At 42.8% G+C, this 18,875-nt stretch overlaps 1 protein-coding gene across 4 annotated transcripts in view; it reads left to right on the top strand.

Annotated features, from left to right (window-relative positions):
- The window catches only part of EBF2 (EBF transcription factor 2), a 190,266-nt gene that overhangs the window by 144,383 nt on the left and 27,008 nt on the right, over window positions 1–18,875 (top strand). For 3 of the 4 annotated variants that reach the window (XM_024767728.1, XM_024767731.1, XM_024767730.1), the window contains 3 exons: window positions 5,603–5,720; window positions 7,233–7,363; window positions 8,279–8,405. In XM_024767728.1, coding sequence (XP_024623496.1) covers window positions 5,603–5,720; window positions 7,233–7,363; window positions 8,279–8,405 — 376 coding nt within the window. Of the gene's footprint in view, window positions 1–5,602; window positions 5,725–7,218; window positions 7,364–8,278; window positions 8,406–18,875 lie in introns of all 4 variants that reach the window. The other variant, XM_024767729.1, reaches the window with a different exon arrangement.

Raw genomic sequence — 18,875 nt, 5'->3', positions numbered from 1 at the left:
ATGGAGGGGAAATGTGTCTGACTAATGGTAGAATTGGGTGTGTTTTCAAAGCAACAACCCTGATCCATACAGGGAGGTTTCCAACCAACGTGATTATTCTCTAGCAAGTACAGACACCGGGATTCTCGCCTGTTTCAAAGAGCAGATGATTTAGTCATTCCACACCCTTTGCATTCTGACTTCTCTTTTCCTTTTACCCTCCTGTATGAGGCTTAGGGTCTTTGTAGGAACACCTGGGTATGAGCTGAGAAAGCCTGGCTGGCAGTAGTATCCAAGCTGGTCATTCCTCTGATTCAACTAAGTCATACAGCTAGAGCTTTGAGAAGGATGGATTTTTTTTTTTTTAAAAGTGTGATGTTGCAAAGAGCCATAGACATTTTGGAGAGAGGCGTAAAAATAACCCAGTGGTGAGAATAAATCAGGGTGGTAGAAATCCTCCTGCCACAGGCTGTCATTCTGATGCCAAAGAAACAGCTCCTCTATTGGAAAATTAGTTGTACAGGAAGATGAACGGATGTGTCCACCAAAAGGGTAACTCCCACTGTGGCCTTTTATAGGCAGGAAAGAGCTCTTTACAACTCAGCTCCTGCTTTGTATAAATTATTAGAGTGGGGGACATGGGAGTGCTTTGGGGTAATGAGAAGGAAAATATAATTTGAGGAAGCCAATCCGTTTTCTTGAGTACTCTGAGCGGACTGCTCACACAGTTGTAGCTTTTGTTCTTAAAACTTTCTTGTAGTTTTCAAGGGGACATACAAACTTTTTACTCACGTTTCGACTTCTGTATAATCAGCGAAAACTGCCGTTTAATTGGACGATTCAAAAGGGAACCTACGCTGTCACGCACCAATTGGTCTGCGTTTATTGATCTGGCCTCACCAAAAATTAGAGATCACGCTAAACAAAATGAGGAATGGCAAAGCGTGAAAAACTACTTTCGCTTAAAAAAATGCAAGCAATTTCGATAGATCTTTACTTCTCCTTTCTTGACACCTTGAATGAAAGCTACCGTGTCATAAGTGATATTTGTGTGAATATGATTGGTTGTTGCTTTTGCGTTGAGTTGAAGCGTACCAGTCGAGGAGAGCTCTAGTCTACAATGGCTTAGTTTTCAGATCCGCAGACTCTCCTACTGGAGCTTTGAGCTGAAATACAGATACACCAACTTTGAGAAACAAATGAAAGCTGTCACCAGTGTCAACAGCAAAAGCTGGGGGTCCATCCCACACAAATTATGGACATCTGTATTCCTAACTGGCATCCTTTCGGGCTGTGCCAGCAGAGTGGCAGTGCCAAGAGAGTCTGACAGCTGTATAAAAGACTAGGTATCAGGTTTAGGTGATAGGAGACACTGATGAGACAGAGAAGTCTTTTTGGATGGAATACTCTCCATATGTTTATTATAATACTCGAGATTTTTAGTTTCAGGTACCTCAAACTAAAATACTAATGGTATTTTGTCAATACTAAATTCGCTACTTCTAAAACAGATCAGTTTCTGATCTCAGGAGAACAAGCGGTATTGATGAGTCTGTGATCAGAAGATCGTTGGCAAAGATGCCTACAAATAGTTAACAAGGTAATGGTAAGAAATGTTGACCTTGATTTGTTTAGCTAAGATGTAAAGATTTTTGAAGGTCAAAGGTGTCCTTGTGTAGTGTTTTGGAGTCTAACTGTGTCTGACCCTCTAACATTAAGCTGCTGTGGCCTGCAGTTTTGAAGAGTGAAGCAAACCAGGGGGAAAGAGAGAAGGGGGAGAGAACAGGAAATGGAGTGAGGTGTTTCAGGAAGTTGTCAGGGGCTGACTGATTGATTCCAGATGGAAAAGGTCAGCCTTCGTGACCCAGGAAATACTCACTGGGGGAAAGAAGTTGGCTTGTGGAAGGGGAAGGCCTGGGAGGGAGACGATGCTGGAATGCACAGTCTACTTCCTTCAGTCTTCAAACATTCAGAAACTTTAACTTCTCTGAATAGAATAATATCAGTGTTGTCATCATGCATCAGAAAACAGTGAAGGAAGTTAAATCCAAAGCTTTGAACGCACCAAGTGTATCTTCACCTCCATAATGCAGTTCACTCTTCCAGAAGGAGAGTGAGTGTATGGAAAAGTCAATATTTGTGTGTGTCTCCATGTATAAGAAAAACAACCATTCCTAAAGAAAAGAACAACCACCAAACATGTCTGGTTTCACGTGGTGGAGTTTCAAATCCTTTACATTTTATAAATTCAGTTAAATTGGCAGGCTCTCTTAGATCCCTCAAAGTCTAAGATATTTGGAATATTAAAAACGGGAACTTGCCTCATATCTATATATATACAGGCACACGCACATACATTTGGACATAATTTAAAATCTTGTAATAAATTTTGCAGACACTGAAATAATTCAGGTTAATTCCCTTGCTGTCATGAGAGGCCAGCGCTAGCCAGCAAGAGATTAAAATTTATTTCCATTGTTAATAGAAAATAATGAAGTGCATCTGAACCACCAGGGTATGTCATTCGGGAAATGTTCTCTTTGGAACCAAGTCTCACTCCACCCAAATGGAGAATGATGAAATCAGCTGGCTCAAGAAAGCCCCATATTTTGTGGCAGGAATGCACGAGGAGCGTTCAAGTACAGTATAACAAGGAGCTTGTGGAATGAATTAACGTGGTCTCGGAGAGAACGCTCTTCACATCCACATAATCTTCACACAGGTTGAGGTTCCCCTCCTTGCGCCTAGCACAGCTCGTTAGCAGTTAAAGCCCGAAGCACCCTCTCGTTTTCAGTTTTTTCCAGGGATGACAGCTATGTCTTTTTTTTTTTTTTTAACTTGTGTGTTGAAGGACGGGAACAGTGTTCCTGATCAAGGGACCAGCAAGTATTAAGCTGAGGAGTGGATGTGGTATTTTATGCATATAAACTAAGGCATACTCTTTCTTTGGTCTTACCTGACTAATGTGATGAAATCAGCATCCTTCCAGTTACAAAGCCAAAGACTAAGAGCGATTTTGGAGCCTACCTTCTTTGCCACCCCTGCATCTTAACAGCTACGTCTTTGAAAATCCATTCACGCACACAATTTATAAAAGTGATCCGATTCCTCTTTTTTTTTTACTCCGCTTTGTCCTATTATTTTCTGCGGGTAAGCAGAAACAGAGGTGATTGCTTTCAGCCTTCGTGTCCATCTTAACCCCAGGACTAGGAGACTCAGCCCCTCTCTCTCTTTGACTGTGATTCCATCCTGTGCTCTGCTGAGAGGCCCTGATAAGAGCTTGTGCCTCGTGCCCTTGCAGGGAGTGATGGATGTCTCTGTCTTACGGTTGCCACCGCAGGATAGGAACTTTCTGGAAGGCCTTTCCCCAGACTCTTAACATGGACACAATTGAAAACAGACCTGGAGCTAGACAGGCTGCATCCCTGACTTGTGAGCAATTACACTGATATAATTTTCTGAATGACAACGGAGTTTCCTTTAAATTCATTCTGGTGTCACAGCGAGGCAGGGACACCGAATCGGTAGTGCCTCCACAAGTGAGGAGCTGAAGTGTGGGAGAGAGACTAGCCAACCAGGAACACATTGTTCTGTGGTCTTAGAATCTCCAGGGCCTGACATAATAATACCCAATACATACCCGGAGCTCAGTGAATGCTTTTGAGTTGATAACTACAGCCATTTATGTCCATGTAAAAATTCCTGTGTGCCACTGTTATGCCATGGCACCAGGCTAGGTGAAATACTTTGTGGACCCATGATTTTAGGGGTTCTCCCAAACCCTTATTATATTACAATATATATAAAAATTCTTTTTAGAGATATCATCTGAAATCCTATTTAAGGTTAAAAAAATTCAGGAGAGTGTTGCCTTGGCAAGGGGTAGAGGGTATGGTGGACTGAAAAGGGGCACCAGATAACTTTCTGGGGAGATAGAAATGTTCTGTATTGTGATATGGTGTGGACTACCTAGTTGTATCCATTGGTCAAAATCGTGCAGCTAAGATTTGTACATTTCAACACATGTACATTTCACTCTAACAAAAGGGGGTTCATTATATTTATTTTGTTTACTTGAAATAATTCATAGTAAAAAAAAACTTTAAGTGCTGTCCAGTGAATCTTCTTTCATGTTAAGAGGTAAGGCAGGGTCAAGGTTTGTCCCCACTTTGTTTAATAAGTAAGGAAGGGATGGCAGAAAAATTCCAAGTAGAGTATCAGTGAATTTAATTTGGGAGTGGACAGGAAGAGCCATTTTTAGACACAGCTCTTCATTATATATCTATTCAATGCCTTTCCTCGGGTCTACACATACACATGAATATGTATGTAACAAGTTCCTTTCTCAAAAAAAAAAATGCCATGTGTAACTAACAAGTAGACTGGTATCTAGGATGACTCACCTTCCTGGGTCAGTAAGTAGGTGGTGGATGTGCCCAAGTCAATGCATTTCTGCTGTGCTTTCCCACCGTTCCACCTGATCGCCACCTCTTTGAACTTCTCCTGCACCCTGATCTTCGGCACACACATAGCAGCCAATCTGACCTCATTCTGTGTGCTACTTGTTTTGCTTGTTTGCCGTGTTTCTCCAACCTGAAAGTAAGCTCTTTGAGGGTAGGGACTGTGCCTTGTAACTTCTGTGGTTACCGAGCCCCTGAGTCCCCCTTGCTGGAGCCTCCCCTCCAGAGCTTAGACTATGGGAGGGGCTCAATGAGTAATATCCTCTGTCCTATCGACTGGCCAAACAAGGCAGGGGCGAGGCAACTAGGATGGGAACTCATCCACAAATGCTTTACATTTATTTTCTCATTTTATCCTTATTTGATCTCATTCAGTCCTCAAGATAGGCATTGTTGTGTATGTTTTACAGATAAGAAAAGTGGACATCCGAAAAGGTTAAGTATAATTCGTCAAAGGTTCTAAGTTAGGAAGTAGCAGGCATGGAATTTGAGTTCCGTTTTGTTGGACTTTACATCATGCCCTTCCACTACTCCACACCCATCTCTTCCCTTTCGTCTGGTTAGATGCTAAATGTCCTACATTTTCAACACTGAATTCCGAAACCTTACCTTCTCACCCAAGGTCTGAGCATCTCCGCCGCTGCCCTCCAGCATGGGGGACACCAGGTACATCAGGACATCAGGCAGCATGTCCATACCCCAGCGTTACTTTGGCACACGTCAGATGTTCAAGAACCCATTCCCGAGAAATGAGAAATGACCTCCCAGCTGGTGTTTCCGTCTTAGCTTCCTGACCACACACAATCTGCTCCTTGACTGCAGCCCGAAGGGTCACCTGGGAATGATCGTCCAAGTCCTTTGATAGAGATGAGTTTCCTAGAACCAGTCAGTCAGATTGCCAGCTTCCACACTTTGTCACCTGGGCATAGTTGGAGCACAAATACGTGACAGCACGTGGGCGAAAGGCGGCCTCTTTTTCCATGACGCTCTGCTATTGTTACAGGAAAAGGCTAACCCGTTGAGATGCCAGGAGCATGGCTCATCCCAAAGTTCTGGTCCGTCTCTTGTTAGCCATGCGGAAGTCTGGCAAAAGAGTTTTGCAACTTTTAGGACTTTCTGAGAAATTAACTCAACCCCCCCCCCCTTATCCTTGAAATCTGCAGGTCGTGTTGTCAACAACGGTGAACGTGGATGGACACGTGCTGGCTGTTTCCGACAACATGTTTGTTCATAACAACTCAAAGCACGGGCGGAGAGCGAGAAGGCTGGACCCATCGGAAGGTAGGGCTCTCTGCTGTCCAGGCTGAGCCTGGCAGACAAATGATGTTCTCCACAAATTTCCTTGTTTGAGTTTCAAATTGATGTCTCTGAGTAGGAGTGGAGAAAGTACACAAGACCATGTGGATTTAAAAATGAAGCTGTAAACAGTGACTTCTGCCTGCTTTCATGTAAGCCCCACACATCTCCCAGCCAATGTTCAGGCCCCCGTGCCTCACCGGCCCTTTCATTCAGTTCTGTGGGTTTTTCTTTTTTTTCTTTTTTTGCTAGAGGGGCATTTCAGGCAAATGTAGGCCTATGACATCTTAGTTAAACAGGAACATTACCGTGCCAGACGTGTATGAATAAGTGTCAGATGTGCCCTTAAACAGATTGTGGGCAAAACAAAACAATGTGCAGAATGAAACTGACACTAATTGATTTTTGTTTGCTTGGACAAGAAGAAATCATGGTCTGCTCTGGGTAGTTTTCCAAGTGCGTTCAAGTAATTAGAAATACTGGTAACTGTTAAACTTCAAGTTGTCCAAGAAAATAAAGTATATCGAGGAAGATAACTGACAAACCTAAGTAAATCCCATCTACATTCTTTTTTCCCCACTCCTCAACTCATTAGTGTACAACTCAACTCTTGTAATATAGAATGAATGGCTAAATGGGGCTCCTATTTTAGTGTGATGTCTTGCTGTATACTGCCCACCAGACCCCACCCCATCTTAGCCCTTAAAATGTGTCTTGTGTCGTTTCAAACAGGAATTAATGAACTGAAAGAAAATGATTGAATCAGTAAAGAATTTGGAGTGGTGTTAATTCTCCCACAGTGGGCACTGAAAGGGGAGAAGAAAATCCCAGGGTTCAGAACTAGGAACCCATCCAGTTTCTTTTGACTGATTGGATGTGATTGACTAGCTGTTCAAAGGGGGTTCATGTTTTTGGAGTCCTGCCAAAGTTCTCCTCCACCTTTGACCCTGTCAACTTTGGAAATGGAGTGATGGATTGACTTTAGTTATGGCCTGAAAACCATATTGGGTTCCTGTTGGGATGTAAAGTCCAGAGGCCTTGAACATATGGAAGAAGGAGGGAAAATCCTTCCTACAAAGTTAGGAAAGTGATTAGAAATTGTCTCTTGATAGAGATGAAAAAAACCTTCAACTCTGATAGATTTTGCTTTCTCCTCTCTCTAGCACATTAACAGACCTTGTAGATCTTAACATCTCGGGACAGAGGAGGTGGGGAGAGAAAAGGGATTTACACATTTGTAGTGTGACCAACTTATAAAAATATGGTGAAAACAACAGAGTTTTAAAAGCACCTTTTGCACAATTAGCCATTTTCATATGTAGTGGTCAACTCATTAGGCTTTAATGACCTGGTGAAAACCAACAACAAGTTAGGGAATGATGGCAAGTCAGCAAAGCTCAACTTGAACTTCTGAGATGACCAAGAGCAGCCAGCCCCCAAACTCCAAACTTCAACCACCAAAGGGCAAACCTGATTCCTTCTTTCCTATCTTCTTAGCTACTCCATGCATCAAAGCCATTAGCCCGAGTGAAGGCTGGACCACCGGAGGAGCCATGGTCATCATCATTGGGGACAACTTCTTTGATGGCCTCCAAGTGGTGTTTGGGACTATGCTTGTATGGAGTGAGGTAGGCAAAGGCAACTCGCTTCCCTGATTTTCTTTGCCCCAAAGGTTGTTTTGATCTGGGGAAGCTAGTAATTCTGCAGTGCCAGCAACATGAACACACGCTATTGAGTACCTATTATAAGTGGGGCACCAGGATTAAAAGACATGGAAGCCACAATTTACTGCAGGCATGGATCCCTTAAAAAGATAAATATTCACTGCAGTACTGTTTATAATTCTGAAAAATTAGAAACTGGCTAATAGGAGAATGGTTCAATGATGAAGTGTCATCATTTATTTAAAAATTTTATTTGAAATATTTTTAATGATACAGGAAAAGGGAACACATGCTATAATGCTAAGTGAAAGAAAACCAGGACAACAGTATCTATGGATGTAAGATCTAATTATATAACACACAACCATAGAAAAGTACTGGAAACATGCCAAAGATTAATAACGGTTGTCTCTGGGTTATGCAATGTTAACATTTTTCTCTTTATTTTTCTGTAATTTCCAATTTTTCTACTGTGATAATGAGAAAAACAGCAAAACGAGTTACAAAAAGATATGTAACAGTGCTGAGTTTGTAATGGAAATCGCCAGATCAATTTGTGAGGTCATGGCAGTGTAGGAATGAGACAAGGGAATGATGACAGGGACGGGGGTTGAGGGGGGGCACCGGAGGTGAGAGGGACTTGAGCTGGGCTTATAGGAAGGGAAGCGTACACAGGTTGGGTTGAAAGGAAATTCCAGGGTGAGGGAGAGAAACACATGAGACACAGGGACAGGGCATTCAAAGCATCTGGGGTGTCATGAGTGCACCAGTTTGCCCTGGATGGGGGAGGGGGTAGCAGCAGGAGATGGTCTTGTGCTCAGTATCTCTCTGATAACTTGTATAATAGGTATTTTATTTCTCTGCCTGTTCATTCCTCAGCTAATAACTCCTCACGCCATCAGAGTGCAGACCCCTCCTCGGCACATTCCTGGAGTAGTAGAAGTGACATTATCTTATAAATCCAAACAGTTCTGCAAAGGAGCTCCAGGGAGGTTCATTTACACAGGTGGGTGAGAAAATGATTCCAAGGGAGACTGGCTCTTGGTTCACCTTTGCTCTAGTTCCTACTCTTTACACTTTATAATCATTCTAACTCTTCTGGGTCTTTCTGCTGGTGTGGGAAGTGTGGACTGGGTGACAGGCATTGAAAGGGGACATGTGAACCTGATTCTAAATTTGTATTTTATGTAAGCAATTTCTGCAGTCTGGGAGACGGTCATGGCACCTCATTTCAGGAGTCCATCCTTATGAATTTAATTCAGCTGGAACCATGCTAGAATAGATTTTTATCCAGGCAAATCAGATTAAAAAATTCAACAAAGTTGCTGGCTATAACTAAATTCTCTTGAAAAGGATTCAAGAAAGTTGCCTAATGATGCTGCAGAGTGATTCAAATTATTTAAAAATTTTATGAAAGTAGAAATTATCTAATTGGTTCGATATTTGTTGAATGCCTACATTGTATCTACTACTTTTTTCCAGGTTAAAGGGACAACGACATAGAGAACACGGTCCCTATTTGGAAATTTAGAAACTATTGGAAGAGGCAATGGTGTATTGCATAGAACACCAGGAGAATTAGGGTGTTCAAAAATGCTTAGTATTTCCAGGGAATGGAATACGAGTTTCAGGAAGAGTGACTTTAATGTGGGCTAGAGTAGTGGGATGAGGTTTCAGGGAGGAGATGAAACTGAAGACCGTTTTTAAGGATGGGGAGGATTTGGATAGGTAAAGAGAAAAAGGAAGAGACTTTCAACTATGGGACTCCTACGTGCAAAGGTGCAAAGGGTGACGTGTGCTTGTATCTGGAGGAGAGGAGGCTGGTTCAACAGCTGTGGGGATCCGTTTAGGTAGAACTTATACCAGAACTTAGCTGAGATGAGCCAGGCACGGCAGGGAAGGAAACCATAAAACAGCTCAAAAGTTCTGTATGGTGCCTAAAACAGGGTCACGTGATATTGAACAAGGTCACGTGACGAAAAGCCTGGGGGAATAGACGGAAAAAAAGACGTAAAGCAGGGTCACGTGAAGTAAAGCCTGGGGAACTGACGTAAAGTTCACGTTCATAGAGACAAGAGAGTCGAATGGTGGTAACCAGAGCTGGGGGGACGGGGGCAATTGTTGTTTAACGGGTACAGAGTTTTAGTTTCGCAAGATGCAGAAGTTCTGGAGGTTGGCTGCGCAGCAAAGTGAATGTACTTAACACTACCGAACTGCACATTTACTAGTGGGTTAAAAGGGTAAATTTTGTTACGTGTATTTTACCGCAGTTTTAAAAAATGAAAAAAAGGCCTTGTATGGGAGCTAGGACTTAATTTGGCAAGATCTAGGATGACACTGAAGGTTCCTATGTGAGGGAGAGTAACTCAAAGCTGTTATCTTAGGAAAAACGAATGCTGTTGATATATAAAGACTGAGTTAGTCAGGGGAACAGCTGAGGGCAGGGAGATCAACTAGAATATTGTTGTTTTGAAGAGAAGATAAGGGGAAAGAAAGAAATATAGAAATCAAGAAACTATATCAAACATATTATGAATTTCTAATAATATTATTTTATAGTGTATTCTTTCTCATTTGGACTTAACCTCCTGTTCTTGTTTAAGCGTAAATGTCGGGTTAGGTATCAGTTAGGAGTAGGTGGAAGAGGGTGATTTTTAGGTATATATTTAACATTTTGCCTTTGCGGTTTTCTCTCTGTGATAGGCACATCTTGGTTGAGTTACCTTTTTTTGTGGATCTATGGAAGACTCTATTGCAGTTGCAATAAAATATTTACTATTCTAGCTCCAAAGGGACATAGGTTTTGAATCATTTAAATGAGCATTTATTACATGCCTACCATGGGCTGGCACAGCTCTGGGCTCTGGGATATAGAAGTGGGCAAGATAAAGCCCCCCATCTTAATAAAGCTTGCATTCTAGAGGGGGAGACAGACAACAAGAACATACATGATATAATTTCAGATAGTGACAAGGACAGGATAGAGAATGAGGGAGGGTCTCTCTGAGGAAGGGGCATTGAGCAGAGACATGTATCGCAGGTGTGGAAATCTGTCTGCCTCCGTCCTTATCTTTTTGACCTCCTGTCCTCTCCATTCACATTTCCTCTGTCCCTGGACCTCCTCGGGGCTGGGTTTTCTGTTTGGTTCACCAGTGTTAGCTAGAATAGCACCTGGCAGTCAATGAATTGGGGGCAAGTGTCTCAGGTAGAGAACAGATGACAGCCTGAGAGGTGGGGATAAGCCTGATTTTAAAAAAAAGGAGCCCACATAACAGTAAAAATAATAGATGTTATGTTACATGTAAATCCAGAAATTTTAGAGATAATGAGACATCGAAGAGCATCTGGTCAAACTCCCTCTGTTGCAGGTGGGAAAACTGAAACCCAGGGAGAAATGACTTGCCCATTGAATTCAATGTGGAGTCAGAACAAGGACTCAGGGCTCTGGCCATCCTGTCTGGTGACTTCTGTTTAGCAATGCAGTGTCGGCAAATAGTTCTGTTTTCCTGATGTGCGGAGACATCGTTGACTTATTCCCGAAGCAAATATCAGTTGGACGTGCGCATTCCGCTCAGCCCTGTGCTCTGTGCTGGGGACGCTGCAGACCAGTCAGGCCAGGGGGCACCTTCCTTCCTCAACGTTATGATATAGTGAAATAAACGTGAACTGCTCATGCTTTGGGGTCAGACTGGCTGGACGCACAGCTTGGCTGGCCTCTACATAGTTTTAAATCTTGCAGGAGTGACTTAACCTCTTAGTTTCCCCATCTAGAAAATGGGCTACCTACCTTCCAGACCTGTGATGATGACTAGCTAATACGGTGCATGGCAATAGTGGTGTGCCGGTAAAGGCTAACAGCCAGCTCTCCAGGGAAAAGGGGTGGGGGAGCATTGGTTTGTAGCATTTGCTGATTTCCATGGTGCAGGTACTCTCACCATGGCTGATTTCAAGCTACCAGTATGACATCAGCTAGCTCACAGCATTCCTGAAAATTTAACAACCTGCTCTCATGAGCTGGTACACACCAGGTCTAGAGCACCTCTGCACGTAAAGCATTTGAAATAGAGAGCAACTGTATCTTATTATTCAAAAGGTGTATTTATTAATATTATTATTGCTATTACTGTTATCATCACGGAGGCTGACTTGAACAAGGAATTACAAATGTGACGAGTTGTATAGGATGCTGGGGATATATGGCAGAGGAATCTTAAAATGATAGGGAAGGTTAAGGACAGTTCAAACACATGAAACAGTATGTGTGTGCAAAGGCCCTGTGGTAGGAAAGAACATGGGATATGTTTGATGGCAACCATGAACAGGGAAGAAAGAATGTTAAAGAGAGGTTGGGTTCAAGCTGGAAGAGAGGGTTGAGCCTGCTTGTTTGGCTCTATCCCAAGTGCCATGGGGAGCTGTTGGAATAGTTAAAGCTGGGAGTGCCATGATCAGATTTGCCTTTTAAAAGAGTATTCTGGCTGCAGCAGTGAGAATGGCTTGGAAGCTAGGGAGGTCGGTTGGAGGCCAGTGTGGTGGACCCGGCCAGAAATGATGGCAGCTTGGACTAGAGTGCTGGTGGTGGGGACAGGCAGAAGTGGATGAAATTTAGGAGGTAACATTGACGGGACTTGATGATTGATTGGATGGGGTGAAGGTTGGGGAAGGAAGGGGAGGGGACGACTCTCGGGCTTCAGGTTTGAAAAATTGGGTGGGTATAGCTTAGAAAAGTGATTTTTAAAAAGGTATAAAGTGCTAAGGGAGTTCAGAGGAAGGACAAAATACTTCCAGCTGGCGGAGAGGTGGGAAGATTTAATATTGTAAAGACGTGGATTAATGAATAAATTTAACACAGTGCCAATCAAAGTACCAACAGAATGTTTGGGGAAACTTTACAAAAGTTCACCTGTAAAAGTAAAGGTGCTAAAGTAGGACCCTGCATTTTGAAAAATGAGAGGGCCTTGCCCTACCAGACTTTGAAACCTATTTTAAGTTTCAATAATTAGAAGAATATGGGGTTTTGCAGGAACATATAGAAATGTCATGCAACAGAAGAGAACACTTAAAAATAAACAGTTTTTGTACACACGAATAGTATAAATACAGAAGTATTTGTTTGGGTGAGGAGACATCTCAAGTCAATGTGGAAAATATGGAATAGTTAACAAACGGTGTTGGGCCAACTAGTTAAGCATTAAAAAAAAAATGGTTAGATATCTAATTTCATATCATAAACTGAAACATATTTGAATTAAATATTTTTAATTAAAAATGTAGGCATTTCAAAAAATTATTATAATTGAGCCTTGCTTATCTTGATCCCAAAGACAGAAACCACCAAGCATAAATATGTGATTACATAAAAAGAAAATTTTTGCATGTCTAAGTTTCCCTCATTAAATCAAAAGGAAAAGGACAGACTGGGAACGTATTTGTTACCTATGACATATTATCTTACATATAAAAAGATTCATTCATTTGTTCAGCAAACTTCATTTTATGCCTACTCTTTGTCAGCCATTATGTTATACATTGTGGATAGCCAGGTGAAGATTAGATATCTTATAAATTAAGTTGAACCCCCCCCAAATTAAAAGCTAGCAAGGTACTGGGGGGGAAGGGAGGGTGGGATGAACTGGGAGATTGGGATTGACATATATACACTACTATGTATAGAATAGGTAACTAATGAGAACGTCCTGTACAGCACAGGGAACACTTCTCAGTGCTCTGTGGTGACCTAAATGGGAAGGGAATCCAAAAAAGAGGGGATACATGTATACGTATAGCTGATTCACTTTGCTGTACAGCAGAAACTAACACAACGTTGTGAAGCAACTATATGCCAATAAAGATTAATTTTAAAAAGCTAGCAAGGGGGCTTCCCTGGTGTCGCAGTGGTTGAGAGTCCGCCTGCCGATGCAGGGGACACGGGTTCGTGCCCCGGTCCGGGAAGATCCCACATGCCGCGGGGCGGCTGGGCCCGTGAGCCATGGCCGCTGAGCCTGCGCGTCCGGAGCCTGTGCTCCGCAACGGGAGAGGCCACAACAGTGAGAGGCGCGCGTACTGCAAAAAAAAAAAAAAAAAAAAAAAGCTAGCAAGGAACATCAGGAGTTAATTCAGGAAGGAATATAATCAAGCAATAAACATGTTTTAAAAAATCCCAACCACATTAATAATCAAATAAAAGCAAATTAAGGCAACTACAGGAAGGTAGATGGCTCCAGGAGAGTACCCTAATGCTAGTAGCCTTAAAAAAGTGTACGTACCCTTTAACCCAACAATTCTACTTTTAGGAATGTATACTTGGGAAGTAATTGAGTTTGCCTGAAGGTTGTTTATTGGAGCACTGTTTATAATCGTGAAAAATTAAAAGCATTCTTAGTGTCCATTAGGGAACTCATTAAATAAATAACAAAACACCCTTACACTGAAACACATTTTAGATATTAAAAGTAATGCTGTGGATGGACATTTAATTACATGAAATATGTTGGTGATTTTTTTTTAAAAAAGCTTAAAAACTGTATGTACAGTATGGTCCAATTATATATATATATATGAAAAAGAGTAGTTGCATTAAAAAACCCAAGGTATGAAAGCCTGCATACCAAGGTGTTAACAATGGTGGCTTTTGGATGTTGATATTATTTAATTTTTTTCATTTTCTTTACTTATATTTATTATTTTCTAACAAAATGAAGTAATTTTAAACTAAAAATTAAATGAAGAAAATATATAAGAAATTAGCATCACACCTTTAAATACTGAAACAACACACATCGGCAATCTTGATTCTTTAGGTACAAAGAAAGTATTTCCAGATGAAGCAGTGGAACTTCATCGTTCTCGCCTTTGAGAAAGAAGGACCTTGGGAGGCAGTTAGGGGTGAGAAGAGTAGGGATGCAGGAGTATACGCTTTCGCAGTCAGAGAAGAAAACAGAAATACAAACACGGTCCAGGATAGCTCATGAGCCTGGTCACTCTCCCTAAACACTTCCACTTTGAGGTTCCTGGGCCAAATGCGACTCGGGTTGGTGGAGACAAGCAGCTGATGTTATCCAAAGAGGGGACCAGACACCACAGGAAATGGATGGGTGGTCTCTTTTCTGGTCCACTCAGCTAGCAGCTACTAACATGTAAAGCTAATTTACAACCCATTGGGAATCTTAGACCAACAGCTAGAAAGGCAGTGGCTTCCCCTGGTGACTGAAGATGGGGCTGGGACCTCCTCCAGGGAGCCTGCAGGATCGTGGTGGCCTTCTCCCTGCGAGGCGTTCCAGCCAGCCTGGCCTCAGAGCCACACGTTGTGAGCCCCTTGGGAATCAAATCCTCCAGTCCCAACCGGTGCTACTACAGGAAGATGCTTCAGAGACCACTGAAGGCTGAGACACATCACTCAGCTCCGTGGTGAGGTGGAAAATATCACATTGATTCCAGAGGAAAGGGAAACCCTGAACCTAGAGGCTTTTAGTGGGGACGGAGTGAGATTCCGGGATGGGATGGAATCTAAGAGGAGGGGCAGCAGACTCAGCCACAAGACCTGTTTTTGGATGTGGGCTGTGTCATCCATGTCTTGTTTGTCCTTTCGTCAAGTCACCTAACCTCTCTGAGCCTCATTTTCTTCATATGTAAAGCTCTGGTGCTAATTATACTATGACCCATAGATGTTTCCCGAATTTGGCTGAGGATAAGAATCGGGCCCCGCTCCAGACATATCGAATTGTACTCTTCTGGGAGGGTCTGAGAATCTGTGTTTTAAACAAAGAAATGAGTTTGGGAAACCTGAGTCCTGCTCATCAGGCTGCTGCAGCGACTTCCTGGCTTGTAAAGTATTCGACAACGTGGGGCAGTTCTTCTGAGACTGAGTCGTTACACCACAGACACAATAGTATTTACTCTCAGGTGGAATCTTCTAGGAAGAGACTCAAAAAGCAGGAGGTAGGAAGGCAGCCTCCAGAAAACCTCCCCTCCCTCAGCCGCCACCCCACCCCACACATCTTATGGTTCATGGTCCAACTGTTGATGGTTCCTGTATCCAAGGATGCGCCACCACAATAAACCCAAGCCCGTGAGGTGGAACTTACCTGGTATAATTAGACAAAATGCAGTCATCAGCTTCCCACAGTTGTTGCTGCCAAGTACAGCATAAACAACACCAGGGCTCTGAAAAGCAACACGTCTTCTTCACACATGTGACTTTGCAGGTCTATTTTCCTCCGGCCACGATTTGCTAAAGCAGAGTCAAGAGATCCACACCAGAATCTAGCTCATCAGGAAAGGTCCCATTTCCTCTGTCTGGTCTGAGACCTAGAGACGGTACCAGCCGAGGCTTAGTGGGGAAGAGATCCCCTACACCCCTTGCAGACTTTTCTACAAAAAACTGGCAGTGCAGAAATATAATCCTGGTAGGGGCACCCAATGGGACCATGGTTACTGGTTGTTCAGTGTACTTCTTGTCTGTCTTGAGGATGCAGGGAGAGAAAGTCTGGAACAAGGCATTTGGGGGTAGAATTTCCACCGTCTACAATTGTAAAATCTGTACCATCCACAGAAACTAGTGAAAAACCATGATGCATGAGTGGAATGGCAGGTCACTGAGGGTATGGGGGTAGATGTGCACAGCTTTTCAGTATCTTCCTATGACCTTTTGCAGAGCCTGGGTTTCACCTTTGATTGCTGGTTAAGTTCGGACAGAACTTATAAGAAAAAAAAAAAATGATGCTAATATTTCAGTGATCACGTCTGTCGTCTGTTGAGCACGTAGGGCCAGGCTCTGTCTTTTGAGCTCATATAATCACCACCTTTTCCCACGTTAACGGTTCCATTCGTATCTCAGTTTTTTACATGAGAATCCTGTCTGCCTAAGGTCACCAAGCTAGGTCCAAACATAGCAGTCTTATCCCAAAGTTGAGCTCTTAACCACTGAACTGTGCTACTTACCAAGAATGTATAGCTTCTTCGAAGAAATTACGCTAAGGCCATCATTTGGCTTCATCTGGAGTTTTACTTGGCAAATGCCAGTGGCCTTGGCTCTCTGGCTGTTACTCTGAGGAAGTGCACGGGAGACAGGCCTGGCCAGTGAGCATGGAGGGGGCTCAGAGGATGCCTTACCCGTGCCCTGGTGTTCCAGATTGCTAAAAGGATATTTCTATTTCAGCGTGATATGTAGGCTTAGAGCCCATGAAGCGCTTTGAATTCCCTAGAAGTCATAGAAATTATCCTCTTCATGAATAACTGAAATTGCAGAAGGCCAAAAAAGTATGAACTCCACTTGGTTATTAAACTTGAGACAACTTAGCATTGGAATGGAAGTCAGGGACACGGAGTTTAGAGGCCTGAATTTGAGTCTGAACTTGCCAGCAAATCACCTAACTATTCTTCACCTTAGTTTTCTAACCTAAAACACAGGAAGATACCTGTCTTACTGGGAGGATGAAATTACATAGACATGCAAATGTATTTTGTATAGGAATATACAGACATGAGCAAAATTTACTGTTCCAAGTGTTTGGCTGTGGGATACAGAGCTCCTGGGATGAACTCTTGGTAGCTTCCTTCCTCACCGTTGTTTGATCAAGGACGGACTTTTTTTTGCATGCCTTCTCTTCTGTAAAAGGTGGCTTCTTCTTGAAAGACCCACCATATCATGCCTTTCATATCTGGGTCGAGATTAGAAATCAGGGTTTTTAGGTGACAGAGAAGGCCAAGGCAGCCCGAGAGCATGGGTGCTGTTTGCAAGTGGGTTGCAGGGGAAACAGGTTTTCAAAGGAGAGGCCGACAGGGCCCAGCTGGCCCAGGTGCAGGCTCAGGAGCTGCTTCCCAAGGTGTGCACTGAACTTAGAAGCTGACAAAACACCCTGGCTATGGAGAAACAAGTAGAAGCCAAAGGATCCACGTCAACTCCTTCACAGAACAATTCTTATGTTTTACTTTTTTTTTTTTAACATCTTTATATTGGAGTATAATTGCTTTACAACGGTGTGTTAGTTTCTGCTGTATAACAAAGTGAATCAGCTATATGTATACATATATCCCCGTATCCCCTCCCTCTTGCGTCTCCCTCCCACCCTCCCTATCCCACCCCTCTAGGTGGTCACAAAGCACCGAGCTGATCTCCCTGTGCTATGCAGCTGCTTCCCACCAGCTAGCTATTTTACATTTGGTAGTGTATATAAGTCCATGCCACTCTCTCACTTCGTCCCAGCTTCCCCTTCCCCCTCCCCGTGTCCTCAAGTCCTTTAGCATAAACAAATGCATTTGATTTCCCTGTTCATTATTTGGGCGAAAGCATTAATCAACAAGAAAATGGCCCAAACCAGGCAGCAGTTGGGAGGAGCAATGGGAGGCCTAGATGTTTCCACAGCCCTGCCGCCCACATCATACCCTGCACAGCTTCCTCCCCGAGGCTGGGCACGGGGCGTGGGGTCCTGCTTCCACGGAGCCACACTGCACAGGTGTGCACGCTGGATGACAGCTGTTAATAGCTCACCCACTTCACATTTCTTCTTTTTTTTTCTTATAGCATTATCCTGAAAAAAAAAATCTCATTTAAGAAATGAATCTGATTTTTAGTTAAAAATACCCAATTCGGATATCATAAAGGGGCCCAAGTACCAGTTGTTCCTGGTTTGCACTAGAAACAGGTCGCATGAAGAGCCCTCCTGGTAGCCTGTAGCTTTACTGAAGTTAAAACTCCCACTGCCTGTAAAATTCAGATCCATCATTCGGCTGAGTCTGAGGAATGATGTCTCCGTTGGAGACCCCAGAATAGGGGGCTGTTGTTTCACTAGAGACATCACAGCCTCTTAATGGCCTGGTAGTCTCAGCTATAATATTCTAAATACACATTACAGAGAGCAGAGCATATTCATAACTGCTCCGTGGTGGCATTTAGATTTACCCTTGAAATTTATTTTTAATTTTTACAGTTGTCTCCTTAACCATGTATATTACTCCCTTCTTCAAACAATCTGTCTTGCTGCTGCAGTTTTTCTTGAAACCAAAGCGTAATTAAATATTAAATTAATATTTCATTTAAAATTAAATATCAAAGGCTTCCGTCTAATCTTTCTCTTGTGCACTGCTGTTCCTCACCTTGTGTTCTCATTCCTGTATCCACAAAGGCAGGTACCACCTCTTAATAATGTGTTCCTATATTATCTTTGTTCTTTTTTTTTTTTTTACATTGGTGACACTGAACCTTTGCTACATTGAAACAAATGGATGTAGGGAGAGATTTCAGTGTAGCAAAGGTTAAAGACAACTTAATCCAACAGCCCATGGCCTCAACTCCACCCATCTCCACTTCTCAAGGAAGAACTTCACTGCACCAATTAAGTAATAGTCTTAGAATCATATAATGCGAGAGCTTACAGGGGGTCTTAGAGGCCATTTAGCCCAACCTTTTGTTTTTGCAGAGACATAAACCAAAGTCCACCTGCCCTTGAAGGTGGTATGATTGGTCAGGGTTAGGAATTAA

The sequence above is a fragment of the Neophocaena asiaeorientalis genome, unplaced genomic scaffold, assembly GCF_003031525.2.
Source record: "Neophocaena asiaeorientalis asiaeorientalis breed wild unplaced genomic scaffold, Neophocaena_asiaeorientalis_V1.1 scaffold523, whole genome shotgun sequence".
Taxonomy (NCBI): Eukaryota; Metazoa; Chordata; class Mammalia; order Artiodactyla; family Phocoenidae; genus Neophocaena; species Neophocaena asiaeorientalis.
This window is presented reverse-complemented; position numbering and strand designations above follow the sequence as displayed.